The 24,371-nt window shown below is 33.2% G+C and overlaps 2 protein-coding genes across 10 annotated transcripts in view; one reads left to right on the top strand and one right to left on the bottom strand.

Annotated features, from left to right (window-relative positions):
* Spn (protein phosphatase 1 regulatory subunit spinophilin) overlaps positions 1-24,371 on the top strand; it is a 367,965-nt gene that overhangs the window by 205,839 nt on the left and 137,755 nt on the right. For all 9 annotated transcript variants that reach the window (XM_075307296.1, XM_075307302.1, XM_075307299.1 and 6 more), the window contains exon 6: positions 20,782-21,943. In XM_075307296.1, the coding sequence (XP_075163411.1) occupies positions 20,782-21,943 (1,162 nt within the window). The remainder of the gene's footprint in view (positions 1-20,781; positions 21,944-24,371) is intronic.
* On the bottom strand, positions 12,820-20,542 carry LOC142236044 (uncharacterized). Its single transcript, XM_075307306.1, has 2 exons — positions 19,942-20,542; positions 12,820-13,627 (listed from the first exon to the last, which is right to left on the bottom strand). Exons 1-2 carry the CDS (start codon positions 20,432-20,434, stop codon positions 12,927-12,929), a joined length of 1,194 nt encoding a protein of 397 aa, XP_075163421.1. The 5' UTR covers positions 20,435-20,542; the 3' UTR covers positions 12,820-12,926.

Genomic DNA, 24,371 nt, shown 5'->3' on the forward strand with positions numbered 1-24,371 from the left:
CCAAAAGTGGCCCATATCAGTCCATAACCATAAATAGCCGCCATATAAACCGATCCCGAGATTTGGTTTTGGAGCCACTTGGAGGAGCATATTTCATCCGAGTCAGTTGAAATTTGGTACATTGTGCTAGTATATGGCCGTTAACAACCATGCCTAACTAGGTCCATATCGGTTTATAGTTATAAAGTGTGATACGGTCAAAATTTGGTCAATATAAACTTGACGTATTTCTTTCAATTTTGCATTTAAAAAACCTGAACACCCCTCATTTTGAAGGTGTGTGTGTAGAATGTTGCTCCTATTTTGATTTTGGAATTCACTCTTCAGTTGTCAAAATGCCGTCCAAGCAGCGTATCAAAATTTTGCTCGCGCATCGCGAAAATCCGAGCTACTCGCACGCAAAGCTGGCAAAATCGCTAAAAGTTGCCAAATCAACCGTTACAAATGTAATTAAAGTGTTTGGGGAACGTTTGTCGACAGCCAGGAAGTCTGGATCGGGGGGAAATCGAAAACCGGAAGCCGCTGAGACGACAAAGAGAGTTGCCGGTAGTTTCAAGCGAAACCCTAACCTCTCTCTCCGAGATGCCGCAAATAAGCTGGGTGTATCGTCTACAACCGTGCATTGAGCCAAAAAACGAGCCGGACTATCGACTTACAAGAAGGTAGTGACTCCAAATCGCGATGATAAACAAAATACGACGGCCAAAGCGCGATCCCGGAGGCTGTACACGACGATGCTGACGAAGTTTGACTGCGTGGTAATGGACGACGAAGCCTACGTCAAAGCCGACTACAAGCAGCTTCCGGGACAGGAGTTTTATACGGCAAAAGGAAGGCGGAAGGTGGCAGATATTTTCAAGCACATAAAACTGTCAAAGTTCGCAAAGAAATATCTGGTTTGGCAAGCCATCTGTACCTGTGGCTTGAAAAGCAGCATTTTCATAGCTTCCGGGACTGTCAACCAAGAAATTTATGTGAAAGAGTGTTTGAATAAACGTCTGCTGCCTTTCCTGAAGAAACACGGTTGTTCCGTACTGTTTTGGCCGGATTTGGCATTTTGCCATTACGGTAAAAAGGCCATAGAGTGGTACGCCGCCAACAACGTGCAGGTGGTTCCCAAGGACAAGAACCCTCCCAACACGCCAGAGCTCCGCCCAATTGAGAAATACTGGGCTATTGTCAAGCGGAACCTAAAGAAGACCAAAAAAACTGCTTAGGACGAACAGCAGTTCAAGGCAAACTGGCTTTCTGCGGCGAAGAAGGTGGCCAAGGTGGCTGTACAAAATCTGATGGCAGGTGTCAAACGTGAGGCCCGGCAATTCGGATTTGGAAAAGCGAAAGCCTAACTGAATATTTTTCCTGAATTTTATACTAATTGAACTTGAAAAAGAAATTTACTTTGATTTTTTAAATAAACGATTTCACCGATTTACACGCGTTTTGCCTTAACCAAATTTTGACCGTATCACCCTTTATATAACCCTCAGATAAATCGATCACCAATCACACAAAAATTGCTCCATATCAAGTTCATAATTGTATATAGCCCACCTATAAGCGACCCCCATATTTCAATTCTGGCTCTGTACGTACCGTGCAAAAGTCCATATCGATTTGTAATTATTTGTAGACTTACCTGTACATACCTTTTTTGTCTAATATATACCACGTATGGACTAACTAACAATTTAGAAAACGATGTTAAGAAGTTTTAAGATACCACAAGCCAATTAATTCGATTGTGGATGACAGTCTTTCGTAGAAGTTTCTACGCAATCCATGGTGGAGGGTACATAAGATTCGGCCTGGCCGAACTTACGGCCGTATATACTTGTTTCTTTTTTTTAATTTTTAACTAAAAATTTATTTCAAACAAACTAAAAGCACTAAATCAGTTGAAAAAGTAATTGCAAATAGTCACGTTTTTAATGAAAAAATTAAATGAGTTTTGCAATCAACATCAATTCAACTTTTAATTGAACCAATTAAAATTAATTGAAAGTTGCTATTGAAATCAATTAATTTTTTAATCAAGTATTTTTTAATGTCATTTTCGTGATTGTAGACATTTCAGTTAAAAACTTAATTGGATCAATTAATTTCGTGATTGAATCAGAGTTTTTTTTTTGGCGTATGACAAGACCATGTAAAATTCTTTGCCTGTGGTCCGAATTTGCATCACTTACGGATTCAAAAAGAAGATTATCATTGCTTTTTCGGTTACATTTTCTTTTGCTGATAGTATATTTATTTCATGATTAGTGTGTACAATATTATTGGGGTTCTGCTATCCAAAGATATATTAAAATTTGGATTTGGTTTAGTCCTTAAAGAAAAAAAAATTAAATTAAAATATTTGCGCAAACAGTATTCTGTGTGTACTAAAATTGGAAGATCTAATTAAATAGGATTAAATCTCAAAATTGGCCTCTTTAGACAGACAGAGAGATATAATCAAATATATGGCGAAATCTAACATTACACACAAAGAAGCAATTTTTGTGAATCAATCACGAAATTAATTGATCCAATTAATTTTTTAATTGAAATGTCTTCAATCACAGAAATGATAGTATCAATTAAAAAATTAGTTGAAGGTCAATTAAAAAATTAATTGATCCAATTAAAAAATTAATTAAAACTAATAGTTTCTGTGATTGATTTTTGTTTCAATTAAAAAAATTTGTTGAATCAATTAAATTTTTAATTTAATATATTTTAAAACTCAATTAAAATTTTAATTGGAAAAATTTTCGTGCAATTTTTTTCTGTGTAGATATAATTTAATCTCAGACATTAGATTTAGGCCAATTTTGGGGTCTGATAAGATCTAATTCCGTGGCACACGCAAATAAGGACCATGTTTCTATTTATGAATGATGAACCTGGAACATTTTTATGGGAAAAATGTTATTTTCTTAGGAAACATAAACATGCTTCAGAAATCATATACATAATTTGCAAGAAAATGATATTGTTGGGACAAACATGCAAAAAATAGCAATTTGCTTTTGAGGCAGATTTGATGTGATTATATACCTTTTCTTTGTGTATTTAGATATGATCAGATCTTCCAATTTTTCGGACTTAATCACATCTAATTATATCAATTTAGATCTCTAAATTTCTACTCGGTTTGTTCTATTAGGTTATATAAAAAAAACGCTCACTTAAGGCAAGTTTACAAGGAACAAGGGATGTTCGAAATGACTTCTAAATTGCAACTATTAATTTTACCTTTTGCGTTGGTATTCATCGTCTACAAACAATTGTATCAATATCTTGCGAATACATTATAAATATTTACAACATTTTTAAAATTACAAAAAAAAAACAACAATACTAATAAAAAGAGAAAGCAAAGACACCTATTTGTGAAACGGAACTGAGAAAAACAATTTAACATAAAAAAACGCGATAATAATAAAATTAAAAACACAAATAAATTAGACATCACTATCAACAACATGTGCTTAAGTTTAAAGAATTTCTGCAACTCTTGTCGAGGTTAGTATCTTATTTTTCTATTAATATAAATGTATTTATATATTTTTTTGGTTTATAATTAATGACAATTCATTGTTTCTTGTTATGGGTTAAGCATATACAGGAGAAAATCCATATTAACTCATCAAATTTATATTTTCTTATCAGCCAAACTATTCAAAACACGACAGCTATAAATATTTCGCTTTCACAACAGTTTGATCAAGTGAGCATATTTATGTTTTGTGTAACAGAAAGCAAGGTTGAATATGTTCGGAACAGGGCAAGGTTGCCATTTTGGTCCAAAATTGGTCCAAAAAATGATTAATTTTTATATTTGGTCCAATGGTCGGACCAAATGGAATTTTATTGATTTTGGTCCATTTTTGTCAAATTGGTAATTTTTTAAAAAATTTCTATAGAAATAAAATTGTGACAAAATTTTCTATAAAAATCAAAATGTGACAAAATTTTCTATAGAAATAAAATGTTGACAAAATTTTCTATAGAAATAAAATTTTGACATTTTTTATAAAAATAAAATTTTGACAACATTTTCTGTAGAAATAAAATTTTGACAAAATTTTCTATAAAAATAAAATTTTGACAAAAATTTCTATAGAAATACAATTTTTTTGACAAAATTTTCTATAGAAATAAAATTTTGACAAAATTTTCATTTCACATTTAGTGAAATACGATTATCAGAATAACCTATTGTTCAACATAGTTCGTAAGCTTGTCATTTCTGATGTGATTCGTGCCAAAAAGGAAACAGATTCCAAATAGTTTGTCCTTGACTGGTTCATGAGTACCTGTGTCTGAGGTGCTCCTACTAAATTGTCCCAGGACGTGTCCTTTTGAATGAGTCCAAGACGTGTCCTAAAGTGTAAATTTACCCCGTCAATGACAAACCCATGTTAAAGTGATCGGTCCCCTCCATACGTTTTGACCAGAACTGGGACTGGTCCATACACACCAAAAACTAGTCCTGTACCGGTCCTGTGGATGATCCATTTCCCGTAGGGAATTTATTAAAAGACTTACTAAAATCTGTGTATAGAAAGTCTACCTGTTTTCCTCTCTCCAAGGAACTAGTACAAAAATGAGTGAAAAGGGCTAAATTCGAACAGGATGACCTGTCAGGATAAAATCTATGTTGATTGATAGAAATGTAGTTTTTGAACGTCTACGTAAGTCGTTTATTAACTATTTTATCTAGAAGTTTTGGCGTTATAGAAAATAAAATCCATTTTCCAATGACCCTGAGAAAGATTATTCTGAGAGCTACATGTAACGGGTTCGCACAGTTACGAAGGAATAGAGGGGGCAATAAGTCAAACCCCGAAAATTTATTAATTTCTAACTCAAAAATTGCTTCAAGACCTTCAGAGTCGTGTAGTTGGATATTTCCGATATGAACAAACTCATTTACTGAACTAAGAAATTGACGAGAAAAGTCCAAGTAAACGGAAGAAAAATATGAAGCAAATAAATTGGAGACGTCCTTTGCACCAGTTGCCTTTTTGATTTTGATTTGATTTATTTATTTATTATTGTAAAACTAGTACAACAAGATTTGATATCTTATAAATCACAGTACTAGCTGGTATTTGGCAATACAAATGATTTGAAATTATTATTAGAATTATACTTAGTATTAATATAAATTTTAAGATTTTAAATAATTGAACATAACAATAAAAGACGATAATCAACAGAACTATTGTAGGTGTTGGAATAGCTTCTTTTTAAATTGATTAGCATTACTTGAGCATTGTATGGTCCGAGGAAGGGAGTTCCAGAGACGCGTACTGAATATAAAGAATTGTTTCTCGGATGTTTGGCAGTTTATTCTAGGTTGAATAAGTATTCTTCCTCTATTGGACCTTGCAAATCTAATATATTCGTATAGATACTGCGGCTCACGGGTGTATATGATTTTATGAAGTTGTAGTAAACATCATCGTTGAAGTAGACTATTAAATGTTGTGTTGAAGATGAGAATCGAAAATTGCGAGATTCTGTCTCTGCGTTTTTTATTGTATACATAGCGTGCTATATTGTTGTATGCGACATTAAGTTTTGAAAGATCAGCAGAGGAACAATTTGCGTATATCTCACACCCATATAATAGTGTTGGAACCAAGTAGGTCTTGGCGAGTAGTAGGCGAATATTGCAAGGTGTTGACGTTTGTACTGCCCATAAATTTCTTAACATTCCATGTATTTTTCCAACAACTGAATTTATATGATTCGTCCAAGTAAGTTTAGAGTTAAATACAAGTCCAATATTCTTCGATGATTGAACACATTCAATTGGAGAACTGCATATTTTGAGACCATTTTGCATACTTTCGGTGAACTTTCCACTTTTTGTAATTATGACGCATTTATTTTTTGTAGGATTCAAATGCAGATTGTTATCCATAGCCCATTGTGAAACCAGCTGAAGATTATTATTTAATTCAGCTTTACATTGCGATATATCAGTAGAACTGTGATACAGTTGGACATCGTCCGCATACATGTGGACAGAGCATGAGCGGAGAAAATCATTAATATATAAAATAAAGAGTAAAGGACCAAGAATAGATCCTTGTGGAACCCCGTTAGAAACACTTAGTAGACGTGACATTTTATTTCCAACAGAGACTAATTGAGCGCGTTCAGACAAATATGAATAAATGAGTTTGCATGCAGTTTCAGAAAAATGGAAATAAACACGTAGTTTTGTTAGCAAGATGTTGTGATCAACTGAGGACCAAAAATGATACCATGTTTGAGTCTAACTTTTGTCGTATTTCTTCAACCACTCCCAAGAGTGTAGTGATGCAATCCGGATTGTTCTATACATAAAAGATTATTTTCGGTTAGATACGTATTCATTTGATTATTCATTATCTTTTTCCATGATTTTTGAAAGAAATGGAAGTATTGCAATTGGTCGGTAATCGTTACATTTCTTGGGAACTGATATAATCTTGGCAATTTTCCAATCCTTTGGAAAAGTAGACTTTGTGAGTATTGTGTTAAAAGTATATGTGAAGTGGGGTAGTAGCGCTGGTAATAATGTTTTTAGAAAAGATGGATATAAACTGTCAGTACCAACTGAATTGGACTTAACAACAGAAAAACTTTTAGCAACTTCCGCTTCCGTCACGCATCGAAACTGAATCCATTTTCAATAGCCTCAAATGACATGTCTTTATATTTGCTTTTAGCCCGATGAATATAATTTCCATATGTAAAATATGCGTTCATTTCATTTAAGTCAACATCATTTAAAATCGCATGTTTGCATTTCCCAATCCCAATATTTCGAATTTCTTTCCATTTTTGTTTTCCATCGATGGCAGTTTGAAATTTACGTCGAAAGTGATCTCTCTTTTTGCTTTCGATTTCTTTAGAAACGCGTTTTCTATTAATTTTGTACATATCATACAGTTCATCTGATTTAAATCTCTTCCATCTTCTGTATGCTGTATCTCTCTCCTTGATGAGTTGCATTATATTATTATCGAACCAAGCAGGCTGTTTACTGTTTATTAGTTTCGTTTTTAGCGGAACAAATTCTTCGAAAAGTGAGTTTATATTTTCCCGTAAAAAAGCCAGCTGGTCATAAACATGTTCATAATCATATAGAATATTCCAGTTTATTTCATCTATGCGATTTGCTAACAATTCCATATTAATTCTTTTAAAATCTCGGTATGTGAAGTGTGACGAAGGCACGACGAAACTAGCTTCATAAGTAATAAAGAGCAGATCGTGTCTCGAAAAACAGGGCGCCGATATTTGGTCGTATAACAGAACTTTGTGTTTTTATCATGAAAAAAAAAAAAAAAAACAAAAAAAAAACATAGAACGAGGAATGTCATTAGACTTTCGTTTGTTATTAAAGATACCCCAAAATTGTTTAGGATCGTGTAAAATACGAGATTCCATTTGACTAGTATAACGTTTATATAAAAGCTTTAATACAGTCGTACGCAGAAAAATTTCTATCAGTGAGTACACCAGATATTTTATACCCCCTCTGTGAGCTTTGATTTGGAAGTTCTTCAGATGATGCAATCGGCTGTTAGATCAAGGCAATTTTGAATGGTTTCTTTACTCATTTTTATCGGAACATACAAATAAAGGCAATGATCAATTGTCGTTTTAAATTTGGAATACATTGCGTTGATATCGTGATACTGCAACAAATCAGAACAGTTTATAGAATCCAAACATTTTTATAATAGGATCGTAATTGGCATTTATAAAATCGTAGTACGTTTCATCCGTATTGTCACATATTATCTTAAACGATACAATTTAGTGCCTTATAGTTAACGGATTCACTCGTATGTCACTGAATCATCCTCAAATATTAAACATCTGGAACATACCGAGGGCATATATTCTATCGCAGAAAGAGCTTTCGATGTTAGGAAAAATATTTGATCCGAAGTTCCTCAGTCACCAATGAGGCATTTAATTCGACCATTAACTAGTGTTGACATAACGTACTCGATGTTCAATAAATGTCGATTATAATCCAGCAAAAAATAATTGTAAATTTGGAAGCAGTAAAATTATAGTGTCCATACTGTAGACACTACTTTTCCTCACAACATTTTCAGTGCAGAATATAACGCTTCATTCTACACATATAAGACGAACAACGTACTAACAATATGTAAATAATGTTGGTGCTGAAATTTGCGCAGCTGTGTTGCACTAGGGTAGGTTAGGTTAGGTTAGGTGACAGTCCGATGTATCAGGCTCACTTAGACTATTCAGTCCATTGTGATACCACATTGGTGAACTTCTCTCCTATCACTGAGTGCTGCCCGATTCCATGTTAAGCTCAATGACAAGGGACCTCCTTTTTATAGCCGAGTCCGAACGGCGTTCCACACTGCAGTGAAACCACTTAGAGAAGCTTTGAAACCCTCAGAAATGTCACCAGCATTACTGAGGTGGGATAATCCACCGCTGAAAAACATTTTGGTGTTCGGTCAAAGCAGGAATCGAACCCACGACCTTGTGTATGCAAGGCAGGCATGCTAATCATTGCACCACGGTGGCTCCCGTGGTAGGCGGGTGCTTCGTCTCTCGCTTATAACGTTGCACTCCTGTAAAGAAGAGTTGTTTGTGTATTTTATCACGACTTCTTACGAACTATGTGGCAAGTTACGATTTCATGCTCGCCACATCCATATTTTGTGCTTCTGAATTTCATACATAGAAGAAGCGCATTTAAGTGGGGCATTTCATTATAAAGGGTGATTCTTTTGAGGTTAGGATTTTCATGCATTAGTATTTGACAGATCACGTGGGATTTCAGACATGGTGTCAAAGAGAAAGATGCTCAGTATGCTTTGACATTTCATCATGAATAGACGAACGATCTGCCACAACGTCGAATTTTCAGTGAATGGGCCCTAGAAAAGTAGGCAGAAAATCCGCTTTTTTATCGACAAATTTTGTTCAGCGATGAGGCTCATTTCTGGTTGAATGGCTACGTAAATAAGCAAAATTGCCGCATTTGGAGTGAAGAGCAACCAGAAGCCGTTCAAGAACTGCCCATGCATCCTGAAAAATGCACTGTTTGGTGTGGTTTGTACGCTGGTGGAATCATTGGACCGTATTTTTTCAAAGATGCTGTTGGACGCAACGTTACGGTGAATGGCGATCGCTATCGTTCGATGCTAACAAACTTTTTGTTGCCAAAAATGGAAGAACTGAACTTGGTTGACATGTGGTTTCAATAAGATGGCGCTACATGCCACACAGCTCGCGATTCTATGGCCATTTTGAGGGAAAACTTCGGAGAACAATTCATCTCAAGAAATGGACCGGTAAGTTGGCCACCAAGATCATGCGATTTGACGCCTTTAGACTATTTTTTGTGGGGCTACGTCAAGTCTAAAGTCTACAGAAATAAGCCAGCAACTATTCCAGCTTTGGAAGACAACATTTCCGAAGAAATTCGGGCTATTCCGGCCGAAATGCTCGAAAAAGTTGCCCAAAATTGGACTTTCCGAATGGACCACCTAAGACGCAGCCGCGGTCAACATTTAAATGAAATTATCTTCAAAAAGTAAATGTCATGGACCAATCTAACGTTTCAAATAAAGAACCGATGAGATTTTGCAAATTTTATGCGTTTTTTTTTTAAAAAAAGTTATCAAGCTCTTAACAAATCACCCTTTAGAAGAAGCGCATTTAAGTGGGACATTTCATTATAGAAGAAGCGCATTTAAGTGGGACATTTCATTATAAATTTATCGATGAATTCCTTGCAAGGGTATGTGCTGATTGACTTTTCTTCCTTTACAAAGCTGCTGAAAATTCATCAAGTGTTTTGCTGGTAAAGTTCAAATTTACTGTTTGGAGAAATATAAATTCCCAACAAATTCCTAGCCACACAATTTTCAGTGTACAGTGTATAACAAAAACATATCACACTCTGACCTCAACCTCCACTTACAGACGGCTATTCGTTTATGATTTAATGCCATTAAATAGAAAGAAAAATAAATAAATAAACATATTCTATTATTTAACAAATAGTAGGTTGTTCACATATAACAATAACATTTAAAATAGTTTTGCTCTCATCTTGTGCACAAAGAAATAATTTGAAAATTAACTATGGAATTTGCTTGGTTTTGTATTTGGCTAGAAATAGAATGAACAGAAATATTTTTATAAATTATGTCTAAGAAGATTACGCATGAGATTTCCAGAGACAATCAAACGCCAAAACAGATTTGCGATGTGTAAAATCGTCACCGAGGTCTTGAGATTTTCTAGATGATGATGGTGTTCGTTTTTTGTTTTTTTGATTTATTTAAAATCTATAAATATACCATATACAAATTGGAATTCTATTTGCTATAATCTTCCTATCTGAACAAAAAACTTGCCCTGTTCCAAAGATTTTGTATTTACACTAATACTTTTGGTATGGATTTCGAGACATTCAAAACTACACTGAAAAAATAGTGTCGTGGCTAATGATTTCATGTCCTTAAAATACGAATGCGATTTTTGCTTGGCATAGAAGACGCATTTCTCTGATATCAAGTTTTTTCCTTGTCCAAAAGACGATAAACTTTTCAATGAAGTCTTTCTAGTTAAGTGATTCGACTTAAATTTGGGTATCCTAAAATGAAAGAAGATTTTGTTTGACTAGGATCAACTTGGCTTTAATAATTTTGAAGAATTCTGCAAACTTAATGAAATCATCTTTAAAATTGTTGACATTGTGCATCTTGACTACGAAGCAAACAAGCGGTTAAAATTTTTAAGTCGATTTTATTTGAAACAAAGTATATGTTAATTTCCATTTGTACATGATTTTAAAGGACTCTAATATCACATGAAGAAAAGAGCTGACAAAGCGCAAAACTTAAATTTAAAGGAGAATACACTCAAAATAAAAAAGAGCCTTATATTTCTCTAAAGCTGACTTCATGGAAATATCATGGAAATATCAGGTTTTAAAAAAGTTCCCATTACTTTAATAACACTAGTTTACTAAAAAAAAATGTTTCATGTACACTTGATTAGAGGCAACTTTTCTTATGTATTTATTTATAATTAATACTAAATTCGCGGTAAATATAATATTAGTATAGACTAGGAAAAAGAAGCATTGGCAAGTGAGGCCCATCATTTGTACATTCTAGACATGTTTAAATAGGTGTATTGGATTTTAATACAAAGTTATAGATTGCGTTAATATTTTCCATGCTGGGAATTTTAAGCATCTCAACAGGTTGGCTGATAAGTCCCCGGTCCAACAAAGAAAAACACATTTTTTTTGTCAAAATTAGTTTTTATTATTCAACATAGTTCCCTTCAAGAGCGATACAACGATTATAACGACCTTCCAATTTTTTGATACCATTTTGGTAGTACTCCTTTGGTTTTGCCTCAAAATAGGCCTCAGTTTCGGCGATCACCTCTTCATTGCAGCCAAATTTTTTCCCTGCGAGGCAGAGTGCGGAAACTCATTATCAAGCCAAGTTTTGCTTCCACCGTATTTTTTCCCTTCAGAAAACAGTAACAGGTTGGCTGATAAGTCCCCGGTCTGACACATAGATGTCATTGAGAACGATGGCAAAAATTCATGAATTGGGCTTCGAATTGCTTCCCCACCAACCGTATTCTCCAGATCTGGCCCCCCAGCGACTTTTTCTTGTTCTCAGACCTCAAAAGGATAATTATGTTTCAAGTAAAAACGTCTTTAAAATAAAGTTTTAACAAATATGTTCTATATTTGAACGATTTTTTGCTTTGTATTCAAGATGCAAAAAGACAACAAATTTAAAGAGAATTTCATTAAATTTAAAGAATTTTTCTGAATTATTAAATTCAAGTTGACCTTAGCCCAAAAAAATTTTCTTACATGTTATGATACCCATTTTTAAGTCAAATCACTTAAATATAAGGACAACAGGACTTCATTGAAAAATTTATGGACTTTTGGACAAGGAAACAAAACTTTATATTAGAGAAATGTGTCATCTATGCTAAGCAATATTTGCATTCGTATTTTAAAGATATGAAATCTTTGACCTCACGCCAATATTTTGTTCAGTGCGTGTAAAAATTGGAGACTCTAAGTAGATATGATTAGATCTCAAAATTGGCCCCTTTAGATCTAAGCAGATTTACCCAGATATAATGAGACAGAATTAGATATAATTATATATAATTCCACGTATGACGAAATCTAAAATCAGATCCAACTATATATAGGGATAGATATAACTACATCTAAGGCATTAGATCTAGGCCAATATTGAGATCTGATTAGATCTAATTCCATAGTAATTAGATATGATTAGATCCCAGCAAAAAATGGTGCACTATTTCAGCAGGATTGTAAGGGAGAGAGGCAGTATGAACTGCTTACAAAATAACCAAATCAGCGGTGATTTCTGTGGGCGATGTCCCGATTTGGAGCAGCTTCTACATAGCGCTGATATAATTGCTCATTTTAATAGAAATGTTGCTCAGAAGTGATATATAATCTTGAGTATAGCATTGTTGGCGTGAAGGAAAACAGCACATCTATACTGCATGAATTGGTTGCAATAACGTAAACGGATGATCATAAACTAGTTTGATTACTGGTTTACGTTATTGCCACCGATTCATACAGTGTGGATGCACTGCCTACTGATTGTTTACCAAAATGCGCAACTAAACTCTTACTGCTGAAGTATTTTTTGCTGGGATCTTACCATTTTTCGAATATACTCATATCTAATTGTATCAAATTAGATCTCTCAATTTTTACTCGGGTACTTGTATTGCTCCAAGTCGATATACATCTATTTCGCTTTATTTTCATGAATATAAATTTTATATATTTTTTTCAATTTTAAAAACAAGGAATAATCTGCCCTAGTAAGGGGAAAGTTACGCGTTTTTTTTTACTGCAAAGTGCTACTTTTAATACCGGGCATTAAGTCACACAACAGTTTCACCAGATCATTTTGTAAACCCAAGAGTCTTGTTGAACGCCAACTAACTTGAGATGTTGAAGAAGTTGTCAAATGTTCTGCCATATTAGAATTTGACATAAGGAAATTATTATAACGAATCAATTCCCGTTCCAAGTAATCGCTGGCACCCGGTTCTGTGGCTCCTCTTAGTTCTGCTGATATGGCTTCCAAAAGTTCACAAATATCCTCAGCCAATTCGAATTGTCTCAATGATGTGGATTTTGATAAATTCTCTTGTGTATTAAGTCGAGTTGTTGAAGGAACAAATTTTTTCCGACCATTTGTTTTGGTTGCATCTTTTTTAATTTTTTGCGAGGTACTAATCTTACAGAAGTCTATAAATGACGTAAGAGTGTCATCAAATTTCATTAGGAATTCAGGTGTAAGATTTAATTCATTCATAAGATATCCACAAATGGGTTTTTCATCGGCAGGATCATAGGTTACCGTTTGCGGTGGTTTATCGGCACCAGCACGGGAACGATTGCAAGTACAAGTACCACCATTCTCTGTGCACTGGCATGGTTTAGGTGGGCAATTACATGATGAGGACTTTTGATTGCCACCAGTTAATACATGGAAATAAAGGTTTGTTGAGCCCACTGCAACATGACCTTGGGATTCATAAACTGAAAGGAAAAGGGAAAACAAGCAACCACATATGAGTTAATTAGCCGTCACAGTAAATTTAACCATACAAAAAATAAAAAATTTTGTCAAAACTTTAAGATGTAGGATCCCTCACAATATTATGAATGCAGAATTTTTTTGTCCAAATAAGGTCTTAATTGAGTTTTAAAACATGTTCAATTAAAAATTTAATTGATTCAACAAATTTTTTAATTGATGCAAAAATCAATTACAAAAATTAATTAATTAATTAATTTGTTAATTGACTTTTTTTTAATTGATACCATCATTTTTGTGATCGAAGATATTTCAATTAAAAAATTAATTGCATCAATTAATTTCGTGAATGAATCAGATTTTTTTGTGTGAAGTATTAATAACATTGGCATGACACTATTATTGGGGCGGAAGGACAGTGAGGGAAAATGTTGTGTAAACTAGAGGTCTGCACAATTTCATTTGTAAATGCAGAGTACACGTGTACTTGCTAAAGGAGTACATCTATTTGAGAGAGTCGCAAAACAATTGGTACACATTTTAATGAACACCAAAAGCCACGAGTAACTTCTTGTTGCTACTCTGATGTCTTCACTACCAACAAACACATATTCCTCTTTCTATCTTATTGAAGTGTACTCAGAGTGATCACGTCGAGTATGTTGCGAGAACAAAACTTCATAGAGTACTCCATGTACCAGGTGCAGTTTCAGAAATACAAGAAAACATTTACTCTCCATAATATATGTTTTCGGATTGATATAAAGAACGGCAAACGTTAAGGTAAGTGTGTGACATACATAAATATATGAAATATGTGACATACATACATATCTATGATTAATAATAATGGAAAGTTTTGCTTCGCACATAACTGAGAAATACTTGTGGTACCACGTGAAGTGAAGAGAATCCATGCTGTACTTTTTCTCAAGTACTTACATTTTTATTGTTCCTGTTTTTCGGAACACATATTGTTTCGGATAAGTACTTGGTGGTATTTGACAAGCAAGTGTTCTCTTCACTTCACTACTTGCGCTCTGAGAGAAAGACAGTGTATGTACTATATTCGACAGCGAATTGCATACATGTAGTGAAAAGTTATTCGATGCAGACCTCTAGTGTAAACTAGATCAACTTCTATTCACAAAAATGATCGCCCTAAGTTAATATTAAATAAATTAATTAATTATATTAATTTTAATTAATTTACTTTTTATTTTAATTTTAACTTTATTTTAGTATTATTTTTAATCTTAATTGTAATTTAAATTTAATTTTAGTTTTAGTTTTAATTTTAATTTAATTTTAGTTTAATTTTTTTTTTTTAATTTTCAATTTTAAATTTCAATTTTATTTCAATTAATTTTAATTATAATTATAATTATAATTAAAATTTTAGTTTTAGTTTTTATTTTTATTTCAATTCTATATTATTTTAATGTAATATAGATTCATGTAACTTTAACTTTATGGCGATTTCGATTGGGAAAAAAGGTGCAACATTCTCGAAATTGATTGCAAAATATCAAGGACACTATCTTAGATTTTGGATCCGGTATCCCTCACAATATTATGAATTAACAATAACTTTGGAATGACAATATCATTTGGGCGAAAAAACAATGAGGGAAAAAGTAGTGTAACACCAAGGCAACATATTTTTCACGAAACGAAAACGCCCTTAGATTTTATTAAACAAATTTATTTAATTTATATTTCAACTTTTATTTGAATTTAATTGATCTCAATAGACGAAGGTCGACTTGCCAACATTTTCTAATAATTGGAATTGATCGTATGTCCAATAAAGGGAGCTGATGAAAATCTCCGAATCCGAAGCATATGTATTCCTTCTAGTTTTTACTATATTTTTATACCTTCCACCATACACGCTCACAAAAAATCGCTTCTGTAACATATACTCCTAAACATATTTTGCTTCAAGCATATACATTTTTGGGTATTGCCCAAACATTTATATGTTTGATCTCTTCGAATATATAATATGTTTGAAAGCATATTGGTCTAAACAATATATGTTTGGGTAGTCTAAGTTCCAAACATTTTGTATTTTTGCATCCAAATTCAATAATGTTGTCTTCCAAAAAACAATATGTTATTATGTGAACATATAATATCTTTGGAAGCATTTTGCACCCAAAAATATTATATGTTTAAAAAAAATTCTCCCAAACAATATTGTGCTCAAAATTTTATTTATTTATTTATATATTTACAATCATAATGAATTATGAAAATAAACAGGTAATATAGGTGCTAACAACATAGGTTTTCGACCTGAATGCTCAAAATTTTGTTTCTGCCCAATTGTATATTCCCCCACATCTGCCCAATTGTATATTCCCCCACATCTGAGCTGTCATGATGCGGAGGAAAAAGAATCAATTAAACACCTCTTGTGTGAGTGTCCTGCATTTTGTGTAAAGCGCAAGCAACTTTTAGGAGCATATAGCTTCAGATTACTGGCGGATCTGGAAAACGTTAACTTAAGCAGTCTGCTAATGTTTTTGGAACAATCTGGTTGGTTCAACAAAGAAAAATAATCAAGAAGGTTCAGCGGTTAAAACTAGAAGTGCCCATATGTAATAGGTACTTTTAGTTAATGTGGTATCACAATGGACTGAATAGTCTAAGTGAGCCTGAATCTTAATCGGGCTGCCACTTTAACCTAACCTAACCTAACCTTCTCACTTCCACGAGATTTTTTAGTTCTTAGCACCTTTTTCTGTAATACAAACATTGTAGAAGAAATTATTCAATTGTATGATTTTTTTTATTTTAATTTTACCTTTTGCCGGACGGGGATTCGAACAGCGGACCACACAGTTTGTAAGGATCAAAGAAGTAGCTGATCAATTGCCCAAGGAAAAATAAAATTTTGTAATAACAAGCAAAAACCACCAACTTAATTCAATATCGCTCCCTGTTAAATAGCGCTCCAAGCTACTAAACACATATATGTTTATAGGGTATTTCTAAATTAATATATGTTTGCATCCAAGCATATTATATTTACAAACATTATATGTCCCAAACATAATATGTTCTAACATATTAACATATATGTCCCAAACATGTTATGCTAGTTTATGAACATTATATGCTTGCACTCAAAAATATTGTGTTTAAAAATTTGTGTTCCAAACATATAATGTCTATAGCCAAACATATGAAAAACAGTCTTTTTCATCCGTGTAGGATGGGGGGTATATTAACTTTGTCATTGCGTTTGTAACACATCGAAATAGTGCTCTAAGACCCCATAAAGTATATATATTCTGGGTCGTGGTGAAATTCTGAGTCGATCTAAGCATGTCCGTCCATCCGTCTGTTGAAATCACGCTAACTTCCGAACGAAACAAGCTATCGACTTCAAACTTGGTACAAGTAGTTGTTATTGATGTAGGTCGGATGGTATTGCAAATGGGCCATATCGGTCCACTTTTACGTATAGCCCCCATATAAACGGACGCCCAGATTTGGCTTGCGGAGCCTATAAGAGTAGCATATTACTGAAATTTGGTACATGGTGTTGGTATATGGTCTCTAACAACCATGAAAAAATTGGTCCATATCGGTCCCATATAAACTGATCCCCAGATTTGACATCCGGAGCCTCTTAGAGGAGCAAAATTCATCCGATCCGGTTGAAATTTGGTACGTGGTGTTAGTATATGGTCTCTACCAACCATGCAAAAATTGGTCCATATTGGTCCATAATTATATATAGCCCCCATAAAAACCGATCCCCAGATTTGACCTCCGGAGCCTCTTAGAGGAGCAAAATTCATCCGATCCGATTGAAATTTGGTACGTGGTGTTAGTATATGGTCTCTAACATCCATGCCAAAAGTGGTCCATATCGGTCCATAATTATATATAGCCCCCATGTCACCGTGGTGCAATGGTTAGCATGCCCGCCTTGCATACAGAAGGTCGTGGGTTCGATTCCTGCTACGACCGAACACCAAGAAATTTTTCAGCGGTGGATTATCCCACCTCAGTAATGCTGGTGACATTTCTGAGGGTTTCAAAGCTTCTCTAAGTGGTTTCACTGGAATGTGGAACGCCGTTCGGACTCGGCTATAAAAAGGAGGTCCCTTGTCATTGAGCTTAACATGGAATCGGGCAGCACTCAGTGATAAGAGAGAAGTTCACCACTGTGGTATCACTATGGACTGAATAGTCTAAGTGAGCCTGATACATCGGGCTGCCACATAACCTAACCTAACCTAGCCCCCATATAAACCGATCCCCAGATTTGACCTCCGGAGCCTCTTAGAGGAGCAAAATTCATCCGATCCGGTTGTAATTTGCAACGTGGTGTTAGTATGTGGCCGCTAATAACCATGTCAAATTTGGTTCATATCGGTCTAGAGTTACATATATAACCGATCCCCAATCACACAAAAATTGGTCCATATCGTCTCATAATCATGGTTGCCACTCGAGCCAAAAATAATCTACCATCATTTTATTTCTATAGAAAAATTTTTAAAAATGTTATTCCGATCCGGTTGAAATTTGGTACGTGGTGTTAGTATATGGTCTCTAACATCCATGCCAAAATTGGTCCATATCGGTCTATAATTATATATAGCCCCCATTTAAACCGATCCCCAGATTTGGTTTGCGGACCCTCTAAGAGAAGCAAATTTCATCCGATCCGGTTGAAATTTGGTACGTGGTGTTAGTATATGGTCTCTAACATCCATGCCAAAATTGGTCCATATCGGTCTATAATTATATATAGCCCCCATTTAAACCGATCCCCAGATTTGGTTTGCGGACCCTCTAAGCCAAAAATAATCTACCAAAATTTTATGTCTATAGAAAATTTTGTCAAACTTTATTTCTATAGGAAATTTTGGCAAAATTTTATTTCTATAGAAAATTTTGTCAAAATGTTATTTCTATAGAAAATTTTGTCAAAATTTTATTTCTATAGAAATTTTTGTCAAAATATTATTTCTATAGAAAATTTTGACAAAATTTTATTTTTATAGAAATTTTTATCAAAATTTTATTTCTGTAGAAAATTTTGACAAAATTTTATTTCTATAGAAAATTTTGTTAAAATTTTATTTCTATAGAAAATTTTGTTAAAATTTTATTTCTATAGAAAATTTTGTCCAAATTTTACTTCTATAGAAAATATTGTCAAAATTTTACTTCTATAGAAAATATTGTCGAAATTTTATTTCTATAGAAAATTTGGTTAACATTTTATTTCTATAGAAAATTTTGTCAAAATTTTATTTCTATAGAAAATGTTGTCCAAATTTTACTTCTATAGAAAATGTTGTTAAAATTTTATTTTGATCAACATTTTATTTCTATAGGAACTTTTCTCAAAATTTTATTTGTTAGGCAGTTTTAAGATACCTTGCCATCGGCAAGTGTTACCGCAACCCAAGTAATTCGATTGTGGATCACAGTCTTCAGTAGAAGTTTCTACGCAATCCATGGTGGAGGGTACATAAGCTTCGGCCTGGCCGAACTTACGGCCGTATATACTTGTTTCCATTCATTTTCGTTTTAGTATTAATTGTAATTATAACTTTAATATTTTTTTAATTAAGTTTTAATTTTAACTTTGTTTTAGTTTTATTTTTAATTTTAATTTTAATCGTAATTGTAATTTTATTTTAATTTAAAATTTATCTTTAATTATTTTAATTTAAAATTGTAAGGTTTATTTCAATTTTAATTTTAATTTAAATTCAAATTTAATTTTTTTTTAAATGTGTGTAAATTCCATTTTTAATTTAATGTTATATAAATCCGTGTAATTTTACGAAATGTATTAAACTTTAATTCAAATTTATTTAAATTAAAGTTAGTTTTTTTTTAATTTAATCGATCTTAATAAATGAAGGTCGACTTGCCAACATTGTCCAATAATTGGAATTGGTTTTTTGTCCGATAGTGGGAACTGACGACAATGTGTAAATCCGAATCATATGTATTCCTTCTAGTTTGGACTAAATTTTTATTTTTTCGATAAAATTAATTTTCTTGATTAAATTTCATATATTAGAAAGTTGTGTAATTCAATGTATATTAAGTTAAATTAACTTAGATAAATTTAGTTAATTGGTTTTAATTTCCTTCATATAGTGTATTGAAATTAATTTGATTTTTATTAATACTGATTTAAATTTAATTTAAATTCTTTCATCTAAATCAAATTTTCTTTATTATTAATCTATACCACATTTATCATAAAGAGTATCCTCAGTGAGGAAATTTTATGTAGATATTCTAATAGAAAATCTTCCGATTTACTTACCATTAGAAAATGGGGCATTGCCCGTCTTTATTTGATAAGAAGAATCATTGTCTGGTTTTAATGGAATTGAATTCAAGGACTCTGATAGAGTTGCATCTTGATTTGCCAATACAAAGGAATCGTGAAGTGGAGTTAATAGTTCTGGCAATGGCAAGGACACACTCCGTATGTTCGACTGTTCTGGTATAACTTCGGCAGCACTAGCATCTGCGTGTTTTATCTCATTAAAGTCAATATTTTCCAACTTTCCTTTGGGAGGATCCATAAGGAAGGGACCATACAATTTACCTTCGACTAAAGCCGCACACAAATGGCTCATGAATTTATTGACTACACGCATTTCATTCGATTCATCAGACGAGTACATCGACAAATGATTTAGCCATTTTTGTGTTAATTGGAATTCTTTGGATTCTTTTGAAAATACATTTTCTGGGGATTTGCACATGTCGAGGAGAAATAAGAAATCTTGCTTTAGTTGATCAAGATCCATGATTTCAAAGAAATTTAAGAAAAAAAATTAAAAATTTTGAGATGTATGTTCATATATGCTTTTTCTATAATTCTTTTGAGAAATAAAAATATTTCGAAATGTCATTAGAGTTAACAGAAAACTGACTCTCAAATAACAATTTTTGAAATTATAAAACAAGTTAGAAAGTATTATATTTACTAGTTTGTCAGCATAAGCACATTTTGAGACAGATCCAATGTACCATTGGTCTCAAATATAATTTGTTATTTTCATACCCTTAAAAGTGGTGGGGTATTTTTGATTTTTAGAAAATGTTCAAATAACTGTTCACTGTTCAACAAAATTTTATTTTTTGCTTATTTCAGGTCGCTATAAATCAGCGGAAAATCGTCAAAATCAAGATGTCACCGACAATTCGAGTACACAGAATCATATAACATCACCCCAACGCTTATCAAAGCGTGTCTCAAGCATTTCCATAAATATGCCAGCAGCTGGACTAGGCTCTCGGCCGCCCAGTATTGTCTCCTCCTCAAACAGTTTTGACGAAGGTGGTTTCAATGAGCCATCACCTGAAATTAAAGCCAAATTAAGGCCAGCAGCCTATGAATATGAAAGTCCCAAACATCAGATCCGTAATGTTACTCAAAATAGTCCCAAGCCAGCCAAGTCATCGAAGTCTGATATGGAATTGGATGAAGATGGTGATTATACAATTGAGGACCTGGATGAGGCGGAGACACCCAGTCTAAATTATGTCGACGTTGGCTATCGTCTGAAACCTGATGGCAGTGAATCACGTGAAGTATTTGGGGAAGCCGAACTTTATGATACAACGGTGAAAGTTACAGATATGCATAAGAAATTCCATGCCAATGGATTTGCCCAAGAAACCTCGACGGTGTATGCCATAATTAAAACAGATGCGCTACCAACTTCCTCGGACATCTATTATGGGGCTGACAATGTTAGTAAGGAGAAGGAGCGTCAAGTCATCGTCTCACCCACAAAGACCAATTCTGGATCAAATTCATTGATTGGTTCCCCTGTCAAGACTGCAAATTCTCCACCAGTGGGAGTAGTTTCTCCCATTAGACGCCGAAGTTCGGAAATAAGTATTAAATCAACACCACCCCTATCACCACCACTCTCAGCAGGCAGTAATGCCAATTCATCATCGAATTCACGTTCAATTTCTTCCATTGCCAAAGGTGGTATTGCGCCCATTGCCTCATTGGATGAGGCCAATGATATACCAGCATTACCAGAAAGACCACCGCCGGTGTTAAATAATGTTAATGCTGTGGATTTGCAAGATTTGGAATATGCCGACACAAGTGCCGGTGAGGATGAAGATGATCTTATGCGCACTATTGAAGGTGACACCGATTTTGTTGATGATTTCTATGTGCCAGAAAAATTGGTGAAGACACAGGAGCCCGTAGTGCCTACGGAATCAATAGGGCGTGAAGATAGCTTGCCAGATGAAATGACGTCCTACGAGGCAGAGAGATTGTTGAGCTCAAGGTAAGTGACACCGGGAAAGACCAATCAGTTTAATTTAGCAATAATATGGAAAAAGTTACATTTTAAGAAACTTAAATTTGTAAAGAAAAATGCACAAATAGGATCTAAAAGTTAAACTTTATGCTGTCTTATGGACACATTCTCCAAAATAATTTTTGGGATAATCACCATCACTGGAAATTGTTGAATTCTGTATAATTTTCACTTGAATTTAAAATCTTGTATCGATTTAAAATTTGGAATGGATGAAGAAGTGGCAGTGGATAATTCAAACCAATTTGTTAGATATAGCAACAATACCTTCATTATTTTTCCAATAGATGGCGTTATTTATATGTGTAGCGCTTTCACTCAAAAAAAAAAAAAAAACAGTGAATCCAGAAGGAAGGAAAATTTTGGTTAATTTTATAAAATTTTAACTAAACTGTATTACAAACGCAGATGTCACAAAACTACGTACATAAATATTTTTCGACAAATTCTAGATGATTTTTTAGACATAATTATTTTTTATCACTTGTAGTTTGAAGGAAAAAAGTGGAGTTCAAAATTACAAAAATCTGTCTTTATTTAGTGCCATGCGAAGTTCAAGATGGGCGTATTATTGGTAAAATTTTGTAAATCTTTATGCTTCCTTTGCGCATAATTTTCGTTTTTAACTGACGTAAAAAAAAAAAAACAAGTATATGCGGCCGTAAGTTCCGCCAGGCCGAAGCTTATGTACCCTCCACCATGGATTGCGTAGAAAGTTCTACTGAAGACTGTCATCCACAATCGAATTACTTGGGTTGCGGTAACACTTGCCGATGGCAAGGAATCCTAAAACTTCCTAACACCGTCTTCTAAAATGCAAGGTAGTCCATACGTGGTATATATTAAACTCAAAAAGGCGTATATAATTAAGTTTGACAAAATTTTCTATAGAAATAAAATTTTGACAAAATTTTCTATAAAAATAAAATTTTGACAAAACTTTCTACAGAAATAACATTTTAGCAAAATTTTCTATAGAAATAAAATTTCGACAAAATTTTCTATAGAAATAAAATTTTGACAAAATTTTCTATAGAAATAAAATGTTGACAAAATTTTCTATAGAAATAAAATCATGATAAAATTTTCTATAGAAATAAAATTTTGGCAAAATTTTCTATAGAAATAAAATTTTGGCAAAATTTTCTATAGAAATAACATTTTGACAAAATTTTCTATAGAAAAAAAATTTTGTTCAAATTTTCTATAGAAATAAAATTTTGTTCAAATTTTCTATAAAAATAAAAATTTGACAAAATTTTCAATAGAATTAAAATGTTGACAACATTTTCTATAGAAATAAAATTTTGACAAAATTTTCAATAGAACATTTTCTATAGAAATAAAATTTTACCAACATTTTCTATAGAAATTAAATTTTGACAAAATTTTCTATAAAAATAAAATTTTGGTAGATTATTTTTGGCTCGAGTGGCAACCATGATTATGAACCGATATGGACCAATTTTTGTGTGATTGGGGATCGGTTATAATAACTATAGACCGATATGGACCAATTTTGGCTTCGTTATTTGCGGTCATATACTAACACCACGTTCCAAATTCCAACCGGATCGGATGAATTTTGCTTCTCCAAGAGGCTCCGGAGATCAAATCTGGGAAACGGTTTCTATGGGGGCTATATATAATTATGGACCGATATAGACCAATTTTTGCATGGTTGTTCGAGACCATATACTAACACCACGTACCAAATTTCAACCGGATCGGATGAATTTTGCTCCTCCAAGAGGTTCCGGGGGTCAAATCTGCACGCTCACAAAAAATCGCTTCTGTAACATATACTCCCAAACATATTTTGCTTCAAGCATATACATTTTTGGGTATTGCCCAAACATTTATATGTTTGATCTCTTCCAATATATAATATGTTTGAAAGCATATTGGTCTAAACAATTTATGTTTGGGTAGTCTAAGTTCCAAACATTTTGTATTTTTGCATCCAAATTCAATAATGTTGTCTTCCAAAAAACAATATGTTATTATGTGAACATATAATATGTTTGGAAGCATTTTGCACCCAAAAATATTATATGCTTAAAAAAAATTCTCCCAAACAATATTGTGCTCAAAATTTTATTTATTTATTTATATATTTACAATCATAATGAATTATGAAAATAAACAGGTAATATAGGTGCTAACAACATAGGTTTTCGACCTGAATGCTCAAAATTTTGTTTCTGCCCAATTGTATATTGCCCGACATCTTTCTCACTTCCACGAGATTTTTTAGTTCTTAGCACCTTTTTCTGTAATACAAACATTGTAGAAGAACTTATTCAATTGTATGATTTTTTTTATTTTAATTTTACCTTTTGCTGGACGGGGATTCGAACAGCGGACCACACAGTTTGTAAGGATCAAAGAAGTA

This window comes from Haematobia irritans, chromosome 4, assembly GCF_050003625.1.
Source record: "Haematobia irritans isolate KBUSLIRL chromosome 4, ASM5000362v1, whole genome shotgun sequence".
Taxonomy (NCBI): domain Eukaryota; kingdom Metazoa; phylum Arthropoda; class Insecta; order Diptera; family Muscidae; genus Haematobia; species Haematobia irritans.